General features: G+C 42.5%; 1 protein-coding gene across 1 annotated transcript in view; it reads left to right on the top strand.

Moving 5' to 3' along the window:
* kl-2 (dynein heavy chain 2, axonemal kl-2) overlaps nucleotides 1-23625 on the top strand; it is a 1497432-nt gene that overhangs the window by 964140 nt on the left and 509667 nt on the right. Inside the window, exon 41 of the mRNA XM_090414156.1 lies at nucleotides 18241-18385. Within this exon, the coding sequence (XP_090270282.1) occupies nucleotides 18241-18385 (145 nt within the window). The remainder of the gene's footprint in view (nucleotides 1-18240; nucleotides 18386-23625) is intronic.

The raw sequence follows: 23625 nt of genomic DNA, 5'->3' as shown, positions 1-23625 counted from the left end.
AGGCTTCTTCTCTATAAATGAAAAAATCAGTAGCCTGAACAATAGAATGTTCATTAATATGTAAAGCATTGTTATACATTATAATGCTGGTTTTTCAAAACCATGTTTTTTTTCCCTAACATTACATAAATGATATTTTAATTCATTAAGCATACTATCAAAGTCCTTTTGTGATTGTGATAATGGATGTTAAAAAAAAAAAATTCTCCTGTGAGTAACATTAACACGTGCTGATCGAAGAGAGGTTACAGAAACAAATGTAAAATTTGAATTATTAAGTGATCATTTTGCCAGGGTGCCATCCAATCCAGGTAAAGATATTGCATAGTCAGATGTGACAATAAGAGGTAGATGAATTGGAGGTGATAATGATATTGCAGAACTTTGATGTAAATATGACTATGGGATTAAATGGGATATTAGCCCTTATATTATGACAATATGCAAGGAAATTGGCAGCTCACCTATTGTTTCACTTAAGCCTGAGCGCTCAGAAATACCTAAGGAATGGAAAAAGGGCAGCATAGTTCCACTGCACGAAGTAGGCTCCAAGAGAGAGAGAGAGAGAGAAAATTATAAGCCGATGAGTTTCTCAGGAGTAGTAGTTAAACTGTTGGAGAAGTTGATAAAAGACAATCAGGACTGGGTGTAAAAGAATATGGTGCTTTTGTAAAGGATAAGTTTTTTTTTTTTTTTAGTAATTCACTTACTTTTTTATAATAAAGTAACAACTGATTTTGATAAAAGAAATAGCTACATAATGATACTGCTGCACTTTACAGAAGCATTTGACAGATTACTGCACCCATTCTCAATTGCTCTATAAATTGGAGCAAACTAGAATAGAATTGAAGCTGATGAATATCAAAGACTAGTATATAGGAAAATTGAATCCAGGAGAAAATGAGCAACTAGTTGAATACAACAGGACTCAGTACTTGGTCTACTGCTGTTTAATTTGTACATCTATATATAAGGGGGAAACTCAGTTGTTTACTAATGATGGAAGCTAGGAAGAGTGATAGTCAATGAACATGATGTGGATATCCTGCAGGATGACTTAAGTATACTGGTAGTATGTGCAAAGGATAATAGCTACCAGTTTAACATGGTCAAGTGTACCATGATGAACTACTATACACATATATTATGAAAATAAAATTAAAATATGTAATATAAAATACTAAACATTAAATCATGATAAGTATCTTATTACATCATCAGAAGGAAAACACAAAAAAGAGAACAATGAAGTAAGAATGGGATGACAACAAAAATTTGGGGTGTAAGAGATGGTTCCATTCTACACTCTCCAGCCAGCTATGCAGTTCTGTCAAGAATCCATGGATAACTATAAGCATTTGGCAATAAACATACATAGCCAATGGCTAAAGGGATATACGGCTGGCTTGTTATGGGTATGTAAATGCATGGAGACAGTTTAAAAAGAAGAATTTAGCAAATTAAGAATAAAATAAATTAAAGAATTAAATTAAAATATTTGCATAGAAACTACATATAGAGTATACATATAATTAATACATTCCTCATGTAAAGTGAATATAAAATATATGTGGAAAAAAGAGTGGAATAGCTAAATCAATCTATGAATGTATATATAAGTATAAATATAATATATCCTAACTGCATTCCAGCAACTATATATAAAAAATTTACAATATGTGTATGTATATATATATATATATATAGCTAATTCTCTTTTTAGATGGCCTTTTTTTTACACGATTTTGAAATAATTCAGTTTAGAAAACAAAAGCAATTCAATTTTTTACATGACATATATTGATTTTACATGGTTCAAATGGCACTTATTTTTAAAATGTCTGTTTGAATTCAATTCTGTTAAAAATTCATTTCCTAGAACGATACCTACAAGTACTTGTTAAAAATTTCTGTTAAATTTCCATCTGTTAAAAATTTCATTATTCCTAGAATGGTATGTACGAGTATGTACTTAAACTTGGTACATTATGAAAATTATGGATACAACTAACTTGTTAGAGTAAAACTTTAGTTTAATATAAACCAAAATATACACTCGATGTTTTGACTTTCACATTAAGGTCATCTTCTGGAGTATATGTATATGTACAAAGAAACAAGCTGCACCACAATCTGCATGGCATGCTAAAGTTGCTTATCAACCGTTAAAACTATATGCCTGACCTTTGGGGCTAAAAAAAAAAAAAAAAAAAAAACTCACTACATCAAGCTAGAATCCTGTTATTATTATTATCTATTAGGTTACAAAGTTAAATTAAGCTGGAAAGTAACATGTTCATACATGTTACTTTCCAGCTTTCCAGCTGTAACATGTTCATATATGTTGAAAGTTTTTTCACTTGGTTAGAGTATAATAAATTTAGTTTAATCCTTTATCCAAGTGTGAGCAAACAAAGTTTGTGCCTGAAAGTATCTTCAGGCTCACACTTGGATAAAGGATTAAACTAAATTTATTATGTTCATATATCATACAGAAAATAATAGATAAATAAATAAGCAGAAATATACATATTAATTGCAACTGGTATGGATAATGGCCAATAAAAATGAAAAATTGTTTATAGTCCTAGAGACAGGGTTTGCCGAAAACTAAGTGGGCTGAATGTGTGCCATAATTCTTGGGATTTTTAAGCCCCAAGAAGTGAGAGCCAGTCATTGATCCAACTCCATCTGTTTCGATTTATTTAATAGTGTGTCACGTGAGAAAATATCAAAAGCTTTTGCAAAATTCAAGTACACCACTGCATCTGTATATGCATCTCCCCTATCCAAGGTATTTGTCACTTTGTTATAGTACATAAGTAAGTTAGAAAAACATGATCTCCCCTTAACAAACCAATGCTGATAACCACAAAGAATACTGCTGTTTTCAATCCAGTTCTGTATCCTACTTCTCGCCAATATTTCCAGTACATTCACCACAACTCCAGATATATAGATTGGCTTATAATTTGAAGCTACAGTCTTATGACCACCTTTATGCAGTGGAACAATTTTATCTTCTTTCCACTCTCTTGGAACCTGTGCTGTAGTAAGACTCTTATTAAATTAGCATGTGAATGGTACTGCCTTCCTTGGAACATTCCTTTAAGAAGCATGGTGATATGTCATCAAATCCTCTCACCTTACTGAGATCAAGATTATTTATTTCCTCAAATACCTCCTGCTCACTCACAATTAAGTCATCCTCTCCTATGTCCTCTACACTTAAGTTCCTCATGATTCCACCCTGATCAAGAGTGCCTTGATATTCAGAAATAAAAAGGATTAGGTTTCCCTTGTGTAAGGCCTTGATCAGGCTGTATGTGGGGCTACTATGCTCAGATTTGGGCTAGTTTTCAAGGGAATAAAGATATCTTATAGAAGGTCATGAGAATACCTTTTATAAGAAAATATACATATGCACGAATGCCCAAACTATCAGAAATAAAGAAGAGGTATTTTTAGCATTGGTCAGCTCAACTTGGCTCAAAATTATTGTCATCAGTGAGCCCCCAGTTATCAGAGAATGATGTAGTTATAGCGATAGAATGTAACAGATATTGTATTTTCAGAGAAGATAAGAGGAAATAGGACAGGAGCAGGGGTATTATTAATGATAGAAGAATAACTTCAACCAACAAAAATCAAAGTTGATTAAGAATGTAGATTTGAGAGAAATGGTTCATTTGAGGGAGTCTGGTGTGAGATAGAGGCCAATGGGACAAAATATATTGTCCTATAATATATTCCAGAAGAAGAAGAAGATATAGATGACATGAATTGACAGATTAGTACAATGAGTTATAGCCGAGCAGTTATCATGGGCAACTTCAACTATGGTAATATAGATTCAAAAGAGGAAAGGGCACATGGCAAAATGGAAATGGAATTTATAAAATTACTAAGGGATAATTACCTGAAAGAACACATGATGGAAGGGATCAGAGGTTTGAGAGTGTTTGATCTGGCAATAGCATCAGAAGATCTGTTTATAACTAGAGTAACAACTCTACCTCTGATTAGGGAAAGTAACCATGTAGTCTTGTCCTGGGAAGTGGCTCAAAATTTCTTCTACATCTTTCAGTCAAGAAAGGGTTTATGCAGAAATACAAAGCTTACGATTACAAGCTTAGGGGGCATTGCAATGGTATAAGAAACTACATGGAATAAATGTCATTATTGCATGAGAAGTGGCCAAGGACTGTCTGAGTGAGGCATTATCAGAGTGCATACCCAGGGTCAGCAGGATAAATCGGGTAGAAATTAAATGGATGAATAGCAATATACAGCAGGAGCTGCAAAATAATTATTGTACATGAAATATAAACAAAAAGGATCAGCATGCCCATGAGATTAAAAGATTAAAAGTATAATCGAGAGAAAATTAGCTAAACAAACCAAAATAAATCTGAAAGAGTTTTTTTGCTATTTAGCAAGTAAGAGAGAGAGAAAGATGGAAGATAATTTTACTCAGTGCTGATGGTAGAAAAGTGACAGAAGTAGAATCAGAAGAAATAGATCAGTTACTAAGTAATCACTATGCAAAGGTATATCATCCAGGTGGTGACTTTGCAGTTATTGAGGTGACAAGAGACTGATGTGAGCATTGAAGTAGATGAACTCGAGGTACTTAGTATATTGAAAAATATCAATGTGAATAGAGCAGTGGGCCTGGATGATATGCCAGCTTATGTGCAAGTGAACTGGCAGTGCCTCTGACAAAGTTGTTTAATCTAGTCTCAGCTCTGGCAAGGTTCCAAGGGAGTGAAAAAAGGGTAAGATAGTTCCGTTACATAAAGGTGGCTACAAAACAGAAGTAGCAAATTATAGACCAATTAGAGTCTCTGGAGTGGTAGTTAAAGTATTGGAAAAGTTGAATAAAAGTAAAAATCAGGAATGGGTGGATAGGAATATGATATGGCTGTAAACAGTAAATAGGTGGCAGCATGGCTTTGTAAAAGGTATATCCTGCCTCAGTACTGCTGGATTCTTTATTCACTTTTTATAATAAGGTGACAGCAGAATTGAATAAAGGAAATGAAATGTCTACACCAATACTGTTGGACTTTGCAAGGGCATTTGACAGAATACCACATGGAAAACTATTACATAAGTTTAATAATAATAAATTTTGTTTAATCCTTTATCCAAGTGTGTGCAAACAAAGTTTGTGCCTGAAAGTATCTTCAGGACTGGGGTAAAGTGGTACAACACTGGCCAACTCCTTGCAAAGGTGGAGCAAGCTACCAACACTCCTATCTCAGTATCTCCCATAATGCAAAACACATCTCCTTGCGGATATGTATAATGTTATGCATTAAGGGAAGCGCCACTACCCAGACTAGTTTCGACCTTTATTGAGGTCTCTTCAGTGGGAGCCAGGCCCAAGTGGAGATAATGCAAAACACATCTCCTTGCAGATATGTATAATGTTATGCATTAAGGGAAGAGCCACTACCCAGACTAGTTTCGACCTTTATTGAGGTGGGTGAGAGTAAAGAATAAACCCATCATCAGCCTATTGAAAAATAAAGGGGTCAGAGTGCCCCCGAAGAGAAGTAAAAGAGGGGTAAGGAAGTGACAGAGAGGTCAAGGTGGGGGTGCTGGGGGGGAAGAGGAGAGGAAGCGGAATAGGATGGGAAGGACGGGTGGAGAAGTGGGGGGTAGGGAAAAGGAAGAAAAATAGGCCTTAGCTCATTATTCTCATCTTGCTAGCTTAAAGCTATCAAGTGATATTTCCTCACCCTCCTCGGAGATCTGCCTCAAGAACTCGGGGGGGGGGCAGAGACCAAGAAGATGACTCGGAGTGGAGCTGCTGCTGCAGATGGAGATCTTAAAGCAGCAGCAGGCAGAACTTGATGGTGTTGTTTCTGACAGTACACAGGATTGGAGGTGAACACCACTTGTTGTTAAATTTGGTGTCACCCAGAGCCTCTCTCTCGAGATGTAAAAACCTCCTTAAGGAGCCATAGAACATGTAGAGGACGATCCGAGAGAGATCCAACAGACTGGGAGGATTAGCATAGTTGGAAAATTTTTTCCTAACCTTCCAGATGTGATATTTAAATTCATTGATGATAAATACTAGTAACTTCTGCCTGTTGTTGGCTGGTGGAGCGAACTGCAGGAAGATCACTTGCTCCTGCAGTGGGAGGGGGATGCGGAGCACGTCGCTTAGCCTCCTCCAGATGAAGATGGAAATGGGACACCTGTAGAAAGCGTGCTCTACGGTGTCCGGGGCTCCGGCAGAAGCTATATAATGGGTTCCAGTTGTTGTTGAACCACCACTTATTCACATTGACTGGAAGGTGTCCATAGGCTATCCACCAGGCCAGGTCCTTTCTCGACGGGTAGCCTTGATGTTTAGAGAGATGGCCGAAGAGGATGTCGTTGTTATTGATTCCAAGATCCGGAACGTCAGTATGAAGGATGTTAAGGAGATAATCATACCACATCTTGCTGTTCTGGATCCCGGCAGTGTAGACACCCGACGAGCGGAGTTGTTGTACTAGTTGGCAAAGTCTATTGTAATCCTCTGGAACAACATCTGCCTTGGGACTCTGGTGGGCTGGGATCCCAAAAAGGGGAAGCTTAAAGCCTAAGAAATACCACACAGGATAGCTGCAGGGATGGTTTGTCTGTAGTATCCTGCTAAGATGGAAGGCAGTATTGCTCAGGTATTTGATGTTAAGGACGGGGAGGCCAAAGCCCCTCAGCTTCTCCGGAAGTTGAAGGATCTTTATGTCAACCTACTGGCGTAGACTGCCCCAGAAGAACTTCAAGGGTTTCCTGTAAAGCCGAAGTTCTTGATCCTCGCTGATGTTTGTTATATTCACGACGTTCTGGTACATAGGACACAAGATGGTTTTGATGACACTAGCCCTAGAGCAGAGCGACAGCTGTCTGTTTGTCCAGTCCTTGAGATGCTCGACTGTGGTGTTGATAAGTTGTTGAACGTCGAGCACGGGCTCTGCTGCAAATGGGACCCACAGGATGGTGAGGGGGTTTCCTGTAGGGACGAGACCCATGGGGATGTTGTTTAGGTCCCAGACTCCATGCGTCTTGATCTTAGTTTTGTCGGGGTTGGGTGTTAACCCCGACACTTTGAACCTCTCTAAGATGTTGAAGAAGCTCTGTATGGAGTCGTTGTCCCTGAGGGTACCCACCACGTCGTCTGCATATGCAATTACTTTGGAGTCATCCGTGGTGAGTGGTAGTGGAATCCCTCTCACAGCACGTGAGCTGTTGACTGCCCGTAGAAATGGCTCAAGGGCTAGAGCAAAGAGCAGTGGACTGAGGGGACACCCTTGTTTGACCCCTTTCTGGATGTTAATGGGGTCCGAAAGGTGTCCGTTGACGAGGAGGCAGGTGGAGCTGTTCATGTAGCTTCCTCTGATGATGGAAAGCAGTCCGCTGCTGACCCTGACTTTCTGCAGGATGTTAAACAGAAAGGAGTGCCAGATGCTGTCGAACGCTCAATTGAGATCGATGGTCAACAGTGCCATTGAGTACATCTTAAGGTTGACCAGATGTAGCAGTTCTCAGATGAGGATGAGATTAATCTCCATCGATCGGCCAGGAACACCATACACTTGTGTGCTGTTGATGACGTATCTCATCCCCAGCTTCAGTCTGTCATTGAGAACACGGGCATGGATCTTGTAGTCCGTGTTCGACAGACTGATGGGCCTCCAGTTTTTGATGTTGGATGGATCCCTGTTGGGATGAATACTGTATGGCATTCCCCGAATTCTCGCGGCACGTTCCCTGTGTTGAGAAAGTTGTTGAATAGTGCCACGAGAATGGGGAGGATGTAGTCCCAGGCTTCTCGATAGAGTTCTGTGCTTAGTCCGTCTGCCGTACGAAGAAAGCAAAGGCGCTTTCTTTGTACGGCACTGCTTGAAGGCTGATGTTATTTCGGCCGCTGTAATTGGTGTATCCAACCCTGCTTGGATGTGCACAGGGAAGGGGTCAATATTCCAACAGCAGTAATCTTGGGGGTACTGTTGTCCTGGTAGAGGGTGTTGTAGTACCCCCAGAAGACCTTCAGGATGTCGGGTGTTGTGGTGTAAGTACACCCGCCTTCAGTGATGGTGGTGATGGTTCTCTCCTGTTGAAAATCGACATAGCGCCTGTTGTAGAAAGCAGCCGATTGCCTGTCTTCCGAGCGGAGGTGGAGTCGGATCTTGGTGTTCTTGTCTTCCACTTGCTTCTGTCTCTCCGCTTCAGTGTCGAGATTAATGCCACGGATAGCATTGTGACATGGAAAGCCTTGGCATTGGCTGGCCACGAACCAGCTTCTTTCCTTGTATAGATCACGAAGCCGAGATCTTCTGAGGAAGGCACGTTCTAGGCCCATTTTATCATGTTTTCTTTGATGTTAAATTTTAGTTGTGCCCACACGTCCCAGTCCCAGCCAGCGGTGCTCCAAGTGGAGCACAGTTGGTTAAGCTTACCTGAGAACAAGGATGGGAAGTCTGGTGGTAACTTCCAGGGGCCCGGACCAACTTCTACTGCTTCTAGTGGATGATACGTGAGCACAACCATTTTGTGGTCCGAGATGGTATAATTAATTTGAACGTGCCTTATGGCTTCGGATCTGGAGACAAGGGAGGGTGACAGGTAGAACCGGTCGAGCCGTGTGCCGATACCTTGGCCTGTCCACGTATAATCCCGACAGTAGGGGTTGTGAGCCCTCCCGATATCCGTCAGCTGGAGATTCTTGAGGTGAATTCCCAGTTGCCTGTAGCCAGCAGTACCTGTATTGGGATTACCCCCCCCCCACCTTATCGTAGGCCGGGTCCGCCACGCAGTTAAAGTCCCCCATCAGAATGACGTGATGGGCACCATATAAGTAAGTGTAAAGTGACAGGAAGAAAGTCGATCTTGATGTTGGATCTACCAGGGCGTAGATGTTAATGTACCTGGTGGTACAGCCCCGGTACTTCCAGTCAATGTCGAGAACTCTCCCTTCTGCGTCCCTCTGGATATTATGGAAGGCTCAGAGGAGGGGGGGCTAGCATAAGTACCACGACTCCAGTTCTGTTTCTGTTGCCGAAGCTCCAAAACGATGTTACGGGGTACTTATGGCTTAGTTCCTGCATGTCCTTGTAGTGGAAAAAGTGTGTTTCCTGCAGGAACAAAAGCCGGATGTTGAACGCTAGCATGAGCTTCCACACATCCTCTTGTTTTGATGGTGAGTGGAGCCTTCTGATGTTGAGCGAGGCAACGCAAAAAGGGGGTGGCATCATTTTGATGTTTTACGTTGTTAAACCCGGCCTAGGTCCTTGATTCGCAATTGCTTAACATATTTTTTTAAGGCTTCAATTTGTGGGGGGGGAGGTAGTATATCCCGCACCCTGCAGACCGGCTGCCAGTTCTGCATACAAGCTCGAGAGGACCTCTAACTTGTGACGACTGTTCTTAATCTTGAAACTTGCTAATTTATTGTTCACTATTTGATGGTCAAAGCAGTTGAACTGGGAGCCGGTGTGTCTACTAATTTTAGAGTTAATGCTCTCTTGATGGCTGGAAGGGGTTTCCTTTCGGACTCAGATGTTGTTGAGCCCGTGGTTTTTCTCTAGCGGCTTCGATGTTTTTTCCCCATTTTAGGGGAAGCCTGCTCCTTCCTCTTCTTAGGAGGTTCTTTGGGGGTGGAAGTTGATGTTTCCCTTCCTCTATCTTCTGTTCTTCTGCAGGGTGGACACCAACTACAATAGGGGAAATATTAGAAGCGTCTACAGATGAAGCCTCCTCCGATGTTGTTGAAGGGGGGATAGCTGGTGAAGTGTTATCCTTAGCTTCATCTGTATCCTCGGTTGTTCGTTGTTCCTCCGTCGCTGGTAGTGGTACCGTTCAAACGACCGAGGGGGGGGGACTGTTTCCTCAGCTGATATTGTTGCTGGTGGTGGAAACAGTACCTTCTGCTGTTGATGGTGCAGGACGTTTCGTAATTTTCCCTAGAACTGTTAGAGCGAATGTTTGCTCCCCAATGGTGTTGGGGGGAGTACCGGAAATTCACCGGCGACTCGAGCAGGCTGCGGGTTCAACGGTTCAATCGGTGCCCCTGCCCGCTCTGCAAATGTGCGCAGAGGACACGATGTTATTTTGTGCTCTGTATTGGAGCACTTTCAGCAGGGGTGTGGGCACTGGCTGGAGATGTGCCCAACGCCGACGCAGTTGAAACACTTGGCTTGGGGGCAGTCACTACCCAGATGTTCAGTCGAGTCACATCGCAGACACTGTCTTTGTACCCCGGGATAATTAACCATGACACGCGATGTGCCGATGGTAACGAGGTTGGGCACAGGCTGTCACATGTCCATGGTAAAGGTGACTTCACCGGATTACCAAGCAGGGTCCCCCTTAGAGACACTCTTCTTCATATTTCTCACTTTCCCCCACTTACTAAAAGTTGGTACAAGCACGTCTTCTCTGGCTTCTAGATATTCCATAGGGAAGCGGTCGATCTTAATTTGACGTACTTGTGACCCCACCATGGTAGTGGTCACCTGCTTCCCTTGGACGGGGAAACCTTTTAGAAGTTGATCTCTCGAAGCTAAATTCTTGACTACTATAAGAAATCGTCCTCCTCCATACGGGGTGAAGGAGTAGATATTAGAAACTCCTATTATCTCCTTAAGGGCTGTAGTGAGTGCTCTAGGATCCTCCATTCCTGTAATCTCCACTCCTAATGTCCGGTCCTGGGGGGACGGGGATTACTCTGCTCATTATTAGTCTCTGCGTTCTAGAAAAAAAGAGAAAAATAAAGAGTCCTAAGACTGTAAGAAAATCCCGTAGTGCGTATAAACGCACTACCAGCAGGTTAGTACAAAAAAATACAAAAGGTTAGTATAACAAACTAAACAACAAGTATAAATAACAAAATATTAGTAAGTAAATAACAAATTCAACAATGAATAAATACAATACTGTCCTCTGGTGGGGTGAAAGTGAGGGAGAATCCCATCATTGGCCTACTGAAAGGAAGTGGGGTCGGAGTGCCCCGTTAGAAAAGAAAAATAAGGGAAGGGAAGGGAAGTGACAGCGAGGTTGAGGTGGGGAAATGAGGGGGGATGGGAGAGGGAATAGGATGGGAAGGGCGGGTGGGGAGTAGGAAGAAGGAAGTGTAGGCCTCAGCTCATAACTCACATCTATCTAGTTCCTCACTATTAGATGATACTGTTTCACCCCACCGCTCCTGGCTCTCAAGATGGAAAGGACCACGGAAGTAGCCGGTGCCCAGGTGACCTGCCCCTTCAGGGCAGCCCGCCTTGAGTAAGCCTTCGCTGCCTGGGTTTTTCCTCCGAACTACCCCCGTGGGAGACCAGGGAACAAACCAGACCTCAAGGGGGACGCAGAGACCAAGGAAATGACTCAGAGTGGAGCTGCTGCTGCAGATGGAGATCTTAAAGCAGCAGTAGGCAGAACTTGATGTTGTTGTGTCTGACATTACACAGGATTGGAGGTGAACACCACCTGATCTTAAATGTGGTGTCCCCCAGAGCCTCTCTTTCAAGATATAAGAATCTCCTTAAGGAACCGTAGAACTTGTAAAGAACGATCCGGGAGAGATTCAACAGATTGGGAGGATTAGTCGGATTAGAAAATTTCTTTCTTACCTTCCAGATGTGGTATTTGAGCTCGTTAATTATGAATACCACTAACTTCTGCTTGTTGTTGGCTGGGGGAGCGAACTGCAGGAAGATGACTTGCTCCTGCAGCAGGAGGGGGATGCGGAGCTCGACGCTTAGCCTCCTCCAGATGTTGATGGAAATGGGACACCAGTAGAAGGCGTGCTCCACAGTGTACAGGCTCCTGCAGAAGTCACACATGGGGTTCCGAGTGGTGTTGAACCGCCAGATGTTGCTGTTGACTGGAAGGTGTCCGTACGCAATCCTCCATGCCAGATCCTTTCTCGATGGGTAGCCTCGATGTTTGGAGAGGTGGCCGAAGAGGATCTTGTTGTTGTTGATGTTGATCCCCAGATCCGGAACATCGGTACGAACGAGGTTGAAGAAGTGTTCGTACCAGGTGGAACTGTTCTGGATCGCGGCGATGTTCACACCCGATGAGCGGAGTTGTTGCATTAGTTGGCACAGTCTGTTGTAGTCCTCTGGAACAATGTCCGCCTTGGGATCCCAAAAAGGGCAAGCTTGTACCCTAAGAAATACCGCACAGGGTAACTACAGGGTTGTGTAGTCTGCAGCACCCTGTTTAGATGGAACGCGGTATTACTTAGGTATCTGATGTGAAAGGAAGGGAGGCCGAAGCCCCCCCCGCTTCTCCGGAGGTTGAAGGATGTTAAGGCCAACTTCCTGGCATAGATTGCCCCAGAAGAACTTCAGGGGCTTCCTGTAGAGCCGGATTTCCTGATCCTCGCTGATGTTGGTGATGTTCAGGACGTGCTGAAGCACAGGGCAAATGATGGTCTTGATGACGGTGGCCCTGGAGGAGAGTGACAGCTGTCCATTTTTCCAGTCCTTGAGACTCTTGACGGTGTTGTTGTCGAGATGTTCGATGTTGAGCACGGGCTGTTCCTCAAATGGCACCCCCCAGGATTGTGAGGGGGTCGGCAGTAGGGACGAGGCCTGCAGGGATGTTGTGCAGGTCCCAGATTCCGTACAACTTGATCTTGGTTTTGTCGGAGTTAGATGTTAGCCCCGACACTTTGAACTTCTTGAGGATGTTAAAGAAGTTCAGTACGGAATCATTGTCCCTAAGAATGCCCACCACGTCATCTGCGTAGGCGATTACCTTGGAATCATCTGTGGTGAGAGGAAGTGGAATTCCTCTTACCGCATGAGAGTTGTTCACAGCCCGCAGGAACGGTTCTAGGACTAGAGCGAAGAGCAGCGGACTGAGGGGACACCCTTGTTTGACCTCTTTCTGGATGGTAATGGGGTCAGATAGGTGTCCATTGATGAGGAGGCGAGTAGAGCTGTTGTTGTAGCCTCCTCTGATGATGTTGAGGAGTCCACTGCTGACCCCGACTTTCTCCAGGATGTTAAAGAGAAAGGAATGCCGGACGCTGTCGAACGCTCGGTTAAGATCAATAGACAACAATGCCATAGAGTAGTTCTTGATGTTAACCAGACGTATCACTTATCTGATGAGGATGAGATTGAACTCCATCGATCGACCAGGAACACCATACACTTGTGTACTTTTGATGATATATCTCATCCCGATTTTCAGTCTGTTGTTAAGAACACGGGCGAGGATCTTATAATCCGTGTTCGACAGACTGATGGGACGCCAGTTTTTGATGTTGGATGGGTCCCTGTTGGTTTTCGGGATGAAGACGGTATGGCATTCCAAAAATTCTCGCGGCATGATCCCGGTGGCAAGGAAGATGTTGAAAACTGCCACGAGAATGGGGAGGATGTGGTCCCAGGCCTCTCGGTAGAGTTCCATGCTTAAGCCGTCTGGCCCAGGCGTTTTCTTGTTACGGCACTGTTTGAAGGCTGCTGTTATTTCGGCCGCTGTGAATGGTGCGTCCAACCCTGCTTGGATGTGCGCAGGGAAGGGGTCGACATTCCAACAGGAGTAATCCTGGGGGGTACTGTTGTCTTGGTAGAGATGACTGTAGTACCCCCAGAAGGCGTTCATGATGTCAGGTGTTGTGGTGTAATCAAACCCGCCTACACTGATGGTGGTGATGGTTCGCTCCTGCCAGAAGTTGACTTAACGCCTATTGTAGAAAGCAGCCGGTTGCCTGTCTTCCGAGCGGAGGTGGAGACAGATCTTGATGTTCTTTTCATCCACCTGCTTTTGTTTCTCCATTTCAATGTCAAGATTAATGTCACGGATGGTGTTGTGACATGGAAAGCCTTGGCGTTGGCTGGCCACGAACCAGCTCCTCTTTTTGTAAAGATCACGGAGCCGAGCTCTTTGTCGGAAGTCACGTTCCCGCCCCATTTTTTTCATGTTTTCTTGGATGGTGAATTTAAGTCGTGCCCAGGCATCCCAGTCCCAGCCAGTGGTGCTCCAGGTGGAGCACAGTTGATTAACCTTAGCCGAGAATAGGGACGGGAAGTTTGATGGTAACTTCCAGGGTCCCGGACCAACATCTACAGCTTCTAAAGGATGGTACCTGAGCACAACTAGTTTGTGGTCCGAGATGGAATGATTAAGTGGAACGTGCCTAATTGCTTCGGCTCTGGAGACAAGGGATGGTGACAAGTAGATACGGTCGAGCCGTGTGCCGATGCCTCTGCTCATCCAAGTATAATACCAACAGTAGGGGTTATGAGCCCTCCAGATGTCTGTCAATAGTAGGTTCCTTAAGTGGATTTCCAATTCCCTGTAGCTAGCAGTACCTGTGTTGGGATTTCCCCCTACTTTATCGTAGGCCGGGTCCGCCACACAATTAAAGTCCCCCATCAAGATGATGTGATGGGCGCTGTAGAGATAGTTGTGAAGCGACTGGAAGAATGCAGGTCTTAAGGGTGCATGTGCTGGGGCGTAGATGTTGATGTACCTGGTGGTACAGCCCCGGTACTTCCAGTCGACGGCAAGGACTCTCCCTTCTGTATCCCTCTGGATGTTATGGAAGGCTCTGAGGAGGGGGGCTAGCATAAGTACCCCAACCCCGGCGCTGTTTTGTGTGCCGAAGCTCCAATAGGACGTGACGGGGTACTTATGGCTCAGTTCCTGCATGTCCCTGAAGTGGAAAAAGTGGGTTTCCTGCAGGAACAAGAGCCGGATGTTGTGGGCTAGCATGATGTTCCACACCTCCTGTTGTTTAGCTGGTGAACGGAGCCCCCTGATGTTGAGGGAGGCGACACAGAAGGGGGGGTGGCGGCACTACGATGTTTTAGGTATTTATACCCGGCCTAAGTCTTTAATACGTAATTTCTTTACATATCTGGTGAGGTCGTCGATCTGTAGGGGGGAGGTAGTATATCCCGTGTCCTGCAGACCAGCTTCCAACCTTGCACGCGAGCTCGAGAGTACCTCGAACTCGTGCTGTGTGTTCATTATTTTGAAGCTGACGATCTTGTTGTCTTTCACTTCATAATCGCAGAGGTTGAATTGCGAGCCGGTAAGTTTTTGAATCTTAGAGTTGACGCTGTGTTTGTGGTAGGAGGGGGTTTCCACCTCCATCTCCGATTCCGATGTTGTGGAGTCGAGACCTCGCTTAGAGCGGCTTCTTTGATGTTTCTTCTCCAATTTGGGAGAAGCCGCTTCTTTCCTTTTTTTGGGGAGGTCTTGAGGGGGTAGAAAATGTTGTGTCCCCCTCTTTTGTCAACTCTACTGCAGGGGGATGCTGGTTACTACAGGCGGGGCTTGTGAAACGTCCTTCGACGACACTTCCTCTGATGTTGTTGAGGGGGGGATAGCAGGTGTTACGCTATCCATTGCATCGTCTGTCCCCCCGGATGTCGGTGGTTCACGTTCTTGTTCCGATGGTGGTGGTGGTGGAACTGTAGAACCGTCCGGGGTCTTCCTGGCAGACGCTCTTCTTAATATTACTCACTTTCCCCCACTTGTTGAAAGTTTGCGTGAGCACGTTGTCTCCGGTCTCTAAATATTCCATAGGGAAGCGGCTTATTTTGATCTGTCGCACTTGTGATCCGACCATGGAGGGGATCACCTGCTTCCTCTGGACTTGGAAGCCCTCTAGAAGTTTATCTCTCGTTGACACATTTTTTACAACAAACAGAAACCTCCCCCCTCCGTAAGAGGTGAAGGAGAAGATATTCTGTGCTCCCCCGATCTCCTTAAGCACTTTTGATAACACTCTTGGGTTCTCCAACCCTGGAATCTCCACTCCTAGGGTCCGGGTCCTGGGGGGGACGAGGATCGTCTTACTCATACTGGTCTCTGCGTCTAGAAAATAAAAGAAAAAGAATTAGAGTCCATAGACTCTAAGTAAATCCCGTAGCACTTCTAAAAAAAGAAGTGCTACCAGCAAGTTAGTAGAGTTAGTACTAAGAATACAAAAGGTTAGTACAACAAACCGAACAACAAGTATGAATAACAAAATATTATTAGTAAGTAACAACTTCAACAATAAATAAATACAATACTGTCCTGCGGCAATCGAGGTCTCTTCAGTGGGAGCCAGGCTCAAGTGGAGATACCAAGGCAGAAGCATTAACAAGATCATTTCCTCCTATAGGAACTGCCAAACGGTGTGCCACCTTTTTATTAAATTACTCCGGATTTAGAGAAAGATGTTGAAAGTTTATTTTTCACTTGGTAGAATATAATAAATTTAGTTTAATCTTTTATCCAAGTGTGTGTAAACAAAGGTTGCACCTGAAAGTATTTCAGGACTTGGGTAAAGTGGTACAACACCAGGCAACTCCTTGCAAAGGTGGAGCAAGCTACCAACACTCCAATCTCAGTATCTCCCATAATGCAAAACACATCTCCTTGCGGATATGTATAATGTTATGCATTAAGGGGAGGGCCACTACCCAGAATAGTTTTGACCTTTATTGAGGTCTCTTCACGGCGAGCCAGGCCCAAGTGTTGATACCAAGGCAGAAGCATTAGCAAGGTGGCACACCATTTGGCATCTCCTATAGGATTTGGCAGCTCCGATAGGAGTGTTTGGTAGCTTGCTCCACCTTTGCAAGGAGTTGTCCAGTGTTGTACCACTTTACCCCAGTCCTGAAGATACTTTCAGGCGCAAACTTTGTTTGCACACACTTGGATAAAGGATTAAACTAAATTTATTATATTCTAACCAAGTGAAAAATAAACTTTCAATATTACATAAGTTGGAGCAAATAGGAATGAATATGAGGCTGGTGAGATGGATAGGGTATGGCTGATAGTCAGACATCAAATGGTGGTGTTTAGTGGAGTGGAATCAAGGTGAATGATGCTGACTAGTGGAGTGTCCAGGACTTTGTACTATAACCATTACTCTTTAATTTGTACAATAATGATATAGCAGAAGATCTGAAGGGGATGATATTCAGTTGTTTGCCGGTGATGCAAAACTAGGGAGGGCAATAGTTGATAAAGGTGATGTAGATATCTTACAGAATGATTTAAATAAATTGGCGGTGTGGGCAAAGGATAATGGTAGTTAATTCAATGTTGTAAAATGTAAGGCAATGCACTTCCGGATGAAAAGATTACATACTTTGTATCATATTCATATTTCATTTTACAGGAAATTGATGAGGCTAGGGATTTGGGGGGTAATAGCAGATAGTGATTTGAAATTCAGAGAGCATATTGCAAGAGTTGGAATAGTTCAGAGAATTACTTGGATGCTGAAGAATACATTGACAAGTAAAGATAGGAAGATTATCATCCCTCTTTATAAGGCTATGATTCAGTCACATGTTGACTACTGTGCACAGATTTGGTCACCTGCATTTCTTGGGGATTATCAGGGGATGGAGAGGATTCAGAGACGAGTGACCAAGCTGGTGACAGGTCTGTGGAATGTTTCCAATGAGGATAGATTGATGGTGTGTGAGTTGCAGAGTTTAACTGACAGGCTGAGGAGAGGGTATATGATTGAAACATAAGTTAGTAATGGGATCCTATAAGATTGACACAGAAGAAATTCTTCAATACAAGGGAAGTCGAAACAAGAAGTCACACTTAGAAGTTGTCTAAGAGTGTAGTTAGTAAGGATGTGCTGACTAGTTTCTTTACATGGAGAGTGGTGAATGAGTGGAATGGATTGCCAGAGGTGGTTGCAAGCGTCCCACCAGTGAATAGGTTTAAGGAGATGTATGATAGTTATTGTGTTAATTGATAGGATAGGTCTCCCATGATGAATTTTTTGACACCATGCATTGCCAATATAAATAATAATAATAATAAATATGAAGGCAGATTGAAGGAAGTCAAATTGCAGAGTCTTGTAAGAAGAAGAAGAGGATATGTTTTAGATATATATGTTGGTGAGGGGTTGTTACCAGATTAATGTGGAGTAGATTTTTCATAGAAAAGAGGGAGATAAGGATAGAACAAGAGCTATTCCTGGAAGCTGTGCCCTCACCTTGGATCTAAGTCCTATCTTCTCTCAAATGAATATAGTACATTCTCCACTACTTATACTTCTCTAGCTACATATTCTAATGTTGTATCATTATCATGCACCAGTTTAATTATTATTCTGATATACAGACAAAATGCTTATTGCTCTATCTTTTCAATATTTAATTTCACTAATAATTACCATGTAAAAAAGTGGCTATTTTTTCATGGTTTAATGTAGTAATTATTCTTAAAGGATTTTTCCTGTTGTAATTTCAGATTGCTGTATGAAGCCCATGGTTCTTTGCTGGAAGATGAAGTCCTAGTTGAAACTCTGAAGAGTTCCAAGGTTATCTCAAAAAAAATACTAGAACAGTTAACTGAAAGTCAGATTACGGAAGCCAAAATTGATACTGCTAGGGAAGTAAGTATAAAATGCTTAGAGTTTATTTAAATGCTTAGAGTTTATTTATAGAGTTTTTAGGATTTATAGAGTTTCTATAAATAAAATTTTCTATATATCTCCTTAGTATTTAAAAATAAAAAAAAACCATTTTATGCCTCAGAATGCATATTTGAGGAATCATGCTCCTCCCTAATAATTCAATGTACTTAAAGTCTATATATTCTTGTGCATATAAATCAATGACGCAATTTCTATTTCTAAACCAGTTTCAAGTGTAATTGACGAAAAATTATTTTATTAGTTAAGATAATGAAAATGATGGTTAAGGCCAGAATCCAGAAATGGGTTTATAGAAATAAGATACTCTAGGTGAGGTCAGCACAGTCTTCTGCAGAGTAGGTTTTGGCCTTAATAATTTTCTCACTTTCTATAATAGATAGATAGCATGAATTGTGTATCAAGAGATTTGAGATTAACGTTACAGATAGTGCAACAGAAATGTGTCAGAAGGAAGACAGTCGATGTGTTGTCTTGGTATGATAAGGCAGATTAGGAAGAAAGGCAGTGAGAATGAATGAGATGATTGTGAGAATGTGTATGAAAAGAGGTCTGGAATATTTAGATGTGTGGAGTACATTTGAGAGAGAAAGGAGGTGAATGCAAAAGATTATTTTTATTATTATCAGCTCCATTGAGTCAAATGACTCATCACAGAAGGTCCTTCATCACACACCCCCTACACAGCTCATCATAACATGACTTGAATACATTCGCTGCCTCCACCCACCACACTTACAGGCAATGCATTCCAACCACTCACAACAACTCTCTAAGCAAAAAAAAAAGTACTCCTCACCCCTCATTATACAGCTTCCAGGGATAACCAACTGGATGACAGAATGGGTGGAAAATTGGATGACCAGTTCTCCATCCATTCTGTGAAAAATCTGATTCACATTAGTGCTTGGGAAATTGTGAAGGAATATTTGTTAGCAGCAATGGAAAGCTGTATTCCATGAGTGAAGAAGAGGACACAATTTGGAGTAAAGTGGATGACAAACAATATTAAACAGGAACTGCATGCGAAAAAGAGGCTATGGAAGAGATATAAGGAGAGGGGTGGAGAGAAGATGCATGAAGAATATAAGACACGGGCCAGGAGAGTGACTAGTATGGTAAGGAAGGCAAAACTGGAATATGAGAGAAGATTGGCTCTTAGATCCAAGGAAAATCCTAGGGAATTTTTTAGCTATGTGGTCAGTAGAAGGAGAAATGACTGTGAAAGAATGATATTACGGGATTGAAATGGGAATAGAGTGACTGATGCGGAGGACATAGTGGAATTGTTCAATGAACACTTTATTGAAGTATTTCATCCTGGAGGAGTCAATTTGAATACTAGAGGGATAGGGCAGTTTCGAGGGTTAAAGGTTCAGGAGGAGAGTATGTTCCATATACTAAGAGCTCTGGATGTCGGTTAAGCTGTGCGACTGGATGATATTTCACCACGGGTTTTGAGAGAGTGTGCTAGGGAATGGACAGTGCTTTTGACCTTGCTTTTCAATGAAAGTCTGGCTGTGGGAAAGGTGCCCATGAAATAGAAGGAAGGTAAGATAGTACCATTGCATAAGGGAAGAAGCAGACTGGACGTGTCTAATTATAGGCCAGTTTGTGTGTCATAAGTAGTTAGTAAGATCTTGGAGAAAGTAGTGAGAGACCATATACAGCATTGGGCAGATGAGGGTGATGTTATCTGTGAGAGTCAACATGGATTTGTGAAAGGGCACTCTTGTTTTAGCAATATGCTAGCATTTTATAATAAAGTTACAAGAGCATTAGATGAGGGAAAGGCATATACTGCCATTTTCCTAGACTTAGCGAAGGCATTTGACAGGTGCAACATGATAAGCTGATATTCAAGTTGCAGCATATGTGTCTGGATGTCAGATTAGTCAACTGAATTCAGGATTGGCTATCCAATAGGTATCAGAGAGTTGTGTATGGTGGAGCAATATCAAAGAGGCAGAAGGTTACAAGTGGGGTTCCACAGTGCTCAGTACTGGGGGCTATATTGTTTAACCTTTATATCAATGACATTGTCATTGGATTGCAAGAGGATATTCAGTTGTTTCAGATGATGCGAAGCTGGGAAGGGTTATTAGTGATAGTGCAGATGTAGTAGCCCTGCAAGAGGATTTGTATAAGCTAGATAGATGGGCAAATGAATAGGGATTGTCAGTTTAATGCAGCAAAATGTAAGGTCTTGGGGTTTGGGACACATCGATGGGACGCTGCATACACTATGGGAGGAATTAAACTGGAGGAAGTAGAGGAGACAAGAGATCTGGGGTTGATGATTGATAGAAACCTGAAATTTAGGTGACATATTGCATAGATAGTGAAGGAAACACAGAGGATTGCTGCAATAATGAGAAGGACACTGACCTGTGGAGATAAAAGTGTTATCGTTCCGTTGTATAAGACTCTGATCAGACCACACTTAGACTATTGTTCTCAGATCTGGTCCCCAGGATTTGAAGCGGATAAATTAACTGTGGAAAGGGTACAAAAGGCAGATAGCAAAGATGGTTTCAGGACTGTACCATGTTAGTTATGAGGATCGGTCGGCTGAGGGAATTTGGACTGCAGAGTTTGGTGGACAGAAGAAGGAGAGATGATATGATTGAGACCTTTGAACTGTTGAGAGGTGGTTACAGGGTTGACACTAGGGAGTTCTTTCACTTAGTTGAACAGCGGGAAGGAGTCATGACAAGGGGCCATCCCTGGAAGCTATGAAGGGAAGCTGTGAGAAAGAGGGTGAGGAGTGGTTTCTTTGCATGGAGGGTGGCTGAACCATGGAATGCATTGCCTGATAGAGTGGTGAGAGCAAGAATGGTCAATGCGTTTAAGGAGTGGTATGATTGACTTTGGGTTTTCTAGGAGATACCTCCCTCAAAGAGTCTTGATGGAATTTTGTTTCTTAGAAAGGACCTCCCACGATGAGTCTTTTGACTCCATGGAAGCCTGGAAGTTATGAAAGGAAACTGTGAGAAAGAGGGTGAGGAGTGGTTTCTTTGCATGGAGGGTGGTTGAACTATGGAATGCTTTGCCTGATAGAGTGGTGTGAGTGAGAAATGTCAATGCGTTTAAGGAGTGGTATGATAGACTTTGGGTTTTCTAGGAGAGACCTCCCTCGATGAGTCTTGATAGACTTGTGTTTCTTAGAAAGGACCTCCCACGATGAGTCTTTTGACTCCATGGAGGCCTGAATAATAATAACATTAATCTGGTAATAATTCTTTACCAACTTATATGTCTTGATCATTTTCCTCCCCTCTTCTTTTATTATACCATTTTATCAGAAACTATTGCCATATGCTAAATAAAATAAATATTATTATTCCTGATACCTCCAAGGAGTCCGAAGACTCATCGCGGGAGGACATCTTCAACTGTCTCTACACCTTACCTCTACTATGAATCAACGCCATCTACCGCCCACCTCCAACACCACCACAACTAGTAATTTTTGTCTGTAAATTGCGTGTGTTCTGAAGGGCCGATTTGTATGTATGCGGGATGAAAAACCCGAGTTTCCGGGAGAAAAAACCCTGCTACCTCCGTATGAGATCGGCTAACTCACCATCGATTGAAATCGACCAGATAAAGATTCCTCCCGTCGCGACGAGAATCGAACTTAAGCCTATTCCAATCGAAGGGTGCAATGTACCGTCGTTCTTCCAATTGCGCTACGGAGGCGCTTAATAAATAAATAAATAAATAAATAAATAAGAAACTATTCTAGCATACAAGGATAGTAAGAAGAAAAAAACAACCAGTTTATATGGATAAGAGACAGCAAAATATTCCTTAAAAAGACACAAGATGCAAAGCTAATCCAAATAAAATCAGTAGAAGATCTCAACAGGCTGCCACATTAAAAGGAACACTGATAAGTCTTAAAGAAGGGGACAACATACCAACTTAACCAATTTACATGAACGCAGACTACCAAGCAGATCTAATCACCCCAGAATATGACAGTTGCCACATTCTAAAACTCAATAACAGAATAGAAACAAGTGACTACCCCAAAATAATGACTATCTATTCTTCATATCAACATCAGTAGCATTCAAAAATACTGGTTGACCCTGCAATCTTATTTGAAGGAAGATATAGACAACATAGATATTTTAATATTAACAGAAGTTTTCACAATAAAAAAAGAGACAACCATCCTTGATAGACTGCCACATGACAAGTTAGTAAATAATTTGAAACAGATGGGATTGAATAACAGACTTCTGAGTTGGATCAGTGATTGGCTGTCAGGTAGGTATCGAAGGTTGTATATGGGGGTGCAATATCCCAAGAGAGGAAGGTCAGTGGTACCTCAGGTCAGTTTTGGGACTATTGTTGTTTGATTTGTTTGTTAATGATATTGGAATGGGCTTAAGTGATATGCAGCTGTTTGCATATCATTAGTTAAATCCTTGCAAGAGAACTGAATAGATTGCATAAATGGACAGGTAAGTGGAACTTCAGTTCAATGTCACAAAGTGTAAGGTTTTGAGATTTGGTAAGCAATGATGGGATGCAAAGTATACACTTAGTGAGAAACTTTAAAGGAAGTAGAGGAGATGACTATCTAGGAGTGATGGTAGACAAGGACCTGAAATTCAGGGGCCACATTGCACAAGTTTTGAAGACATCACATCGGATAATGGCAATGATGCGGAGGACCCTGACATTCAGAAATAGAGAGGTTACAATGATATTATGTAAGGCCCTGTGTACAGATTTGGTAGCTGGGTTTCATGGTGACAAGGATATGTTGGTAGAGTTCAGAGAAGATTCAAACAGGTGGTCAGTGGTCTTTGGAATGAGGATTATGAGGACAGACTGAAAGAATGTAAATTGCAAAGCCTTATAAATAGGAGGAAGAAGAGGGATATAATTAAGACTTATAAGCTAGTCAGGGGTTGTTATTAGGTTGACATGGAAGAGATATTTCGTAGAATGGGAGAGGGGTAGAACAAGAGACTATTGCTGGAAACTGTATAAGGAGGGGTGTGAGCTGAGAAGTGAGAAGCAGGTTCTTTGCATAGCTGGTGAGTGGGATGTATTTGCCAGAGTGTGTTGTGAATGTAGACATGTTGAATCAGTTTAAAGCATGGTTGGATGAGCATTGTGTGCAATAGTGTTTACCTCCCATGATGAGTCTCTAACTACATGAAGTTCAGAGTGTAATAACA

The sequence above is a fragment of the Typopeltis vanoorti genome, chromosome 24, assembly GCF_054136105.1.
Source record: "Typopeltis vanoorti isolate ZY-2024b chromosome 24, IOZ_Tvanoo_1.0, whole genome shotgun sequence".
NCBI classification, from domain to species: domain Eukaryota; kingdom Metazoa; phylum Arthropoda; class Arachnida; order Uropygi; family Thelyphonidae; genus Typopeltis; species Typopeltis vanoorti.
The sequence above is the reverse complement of the archived record's forward strand: the minus strand, read 5'-3'. Positions and strand labels throughout refer to the sequence as shown.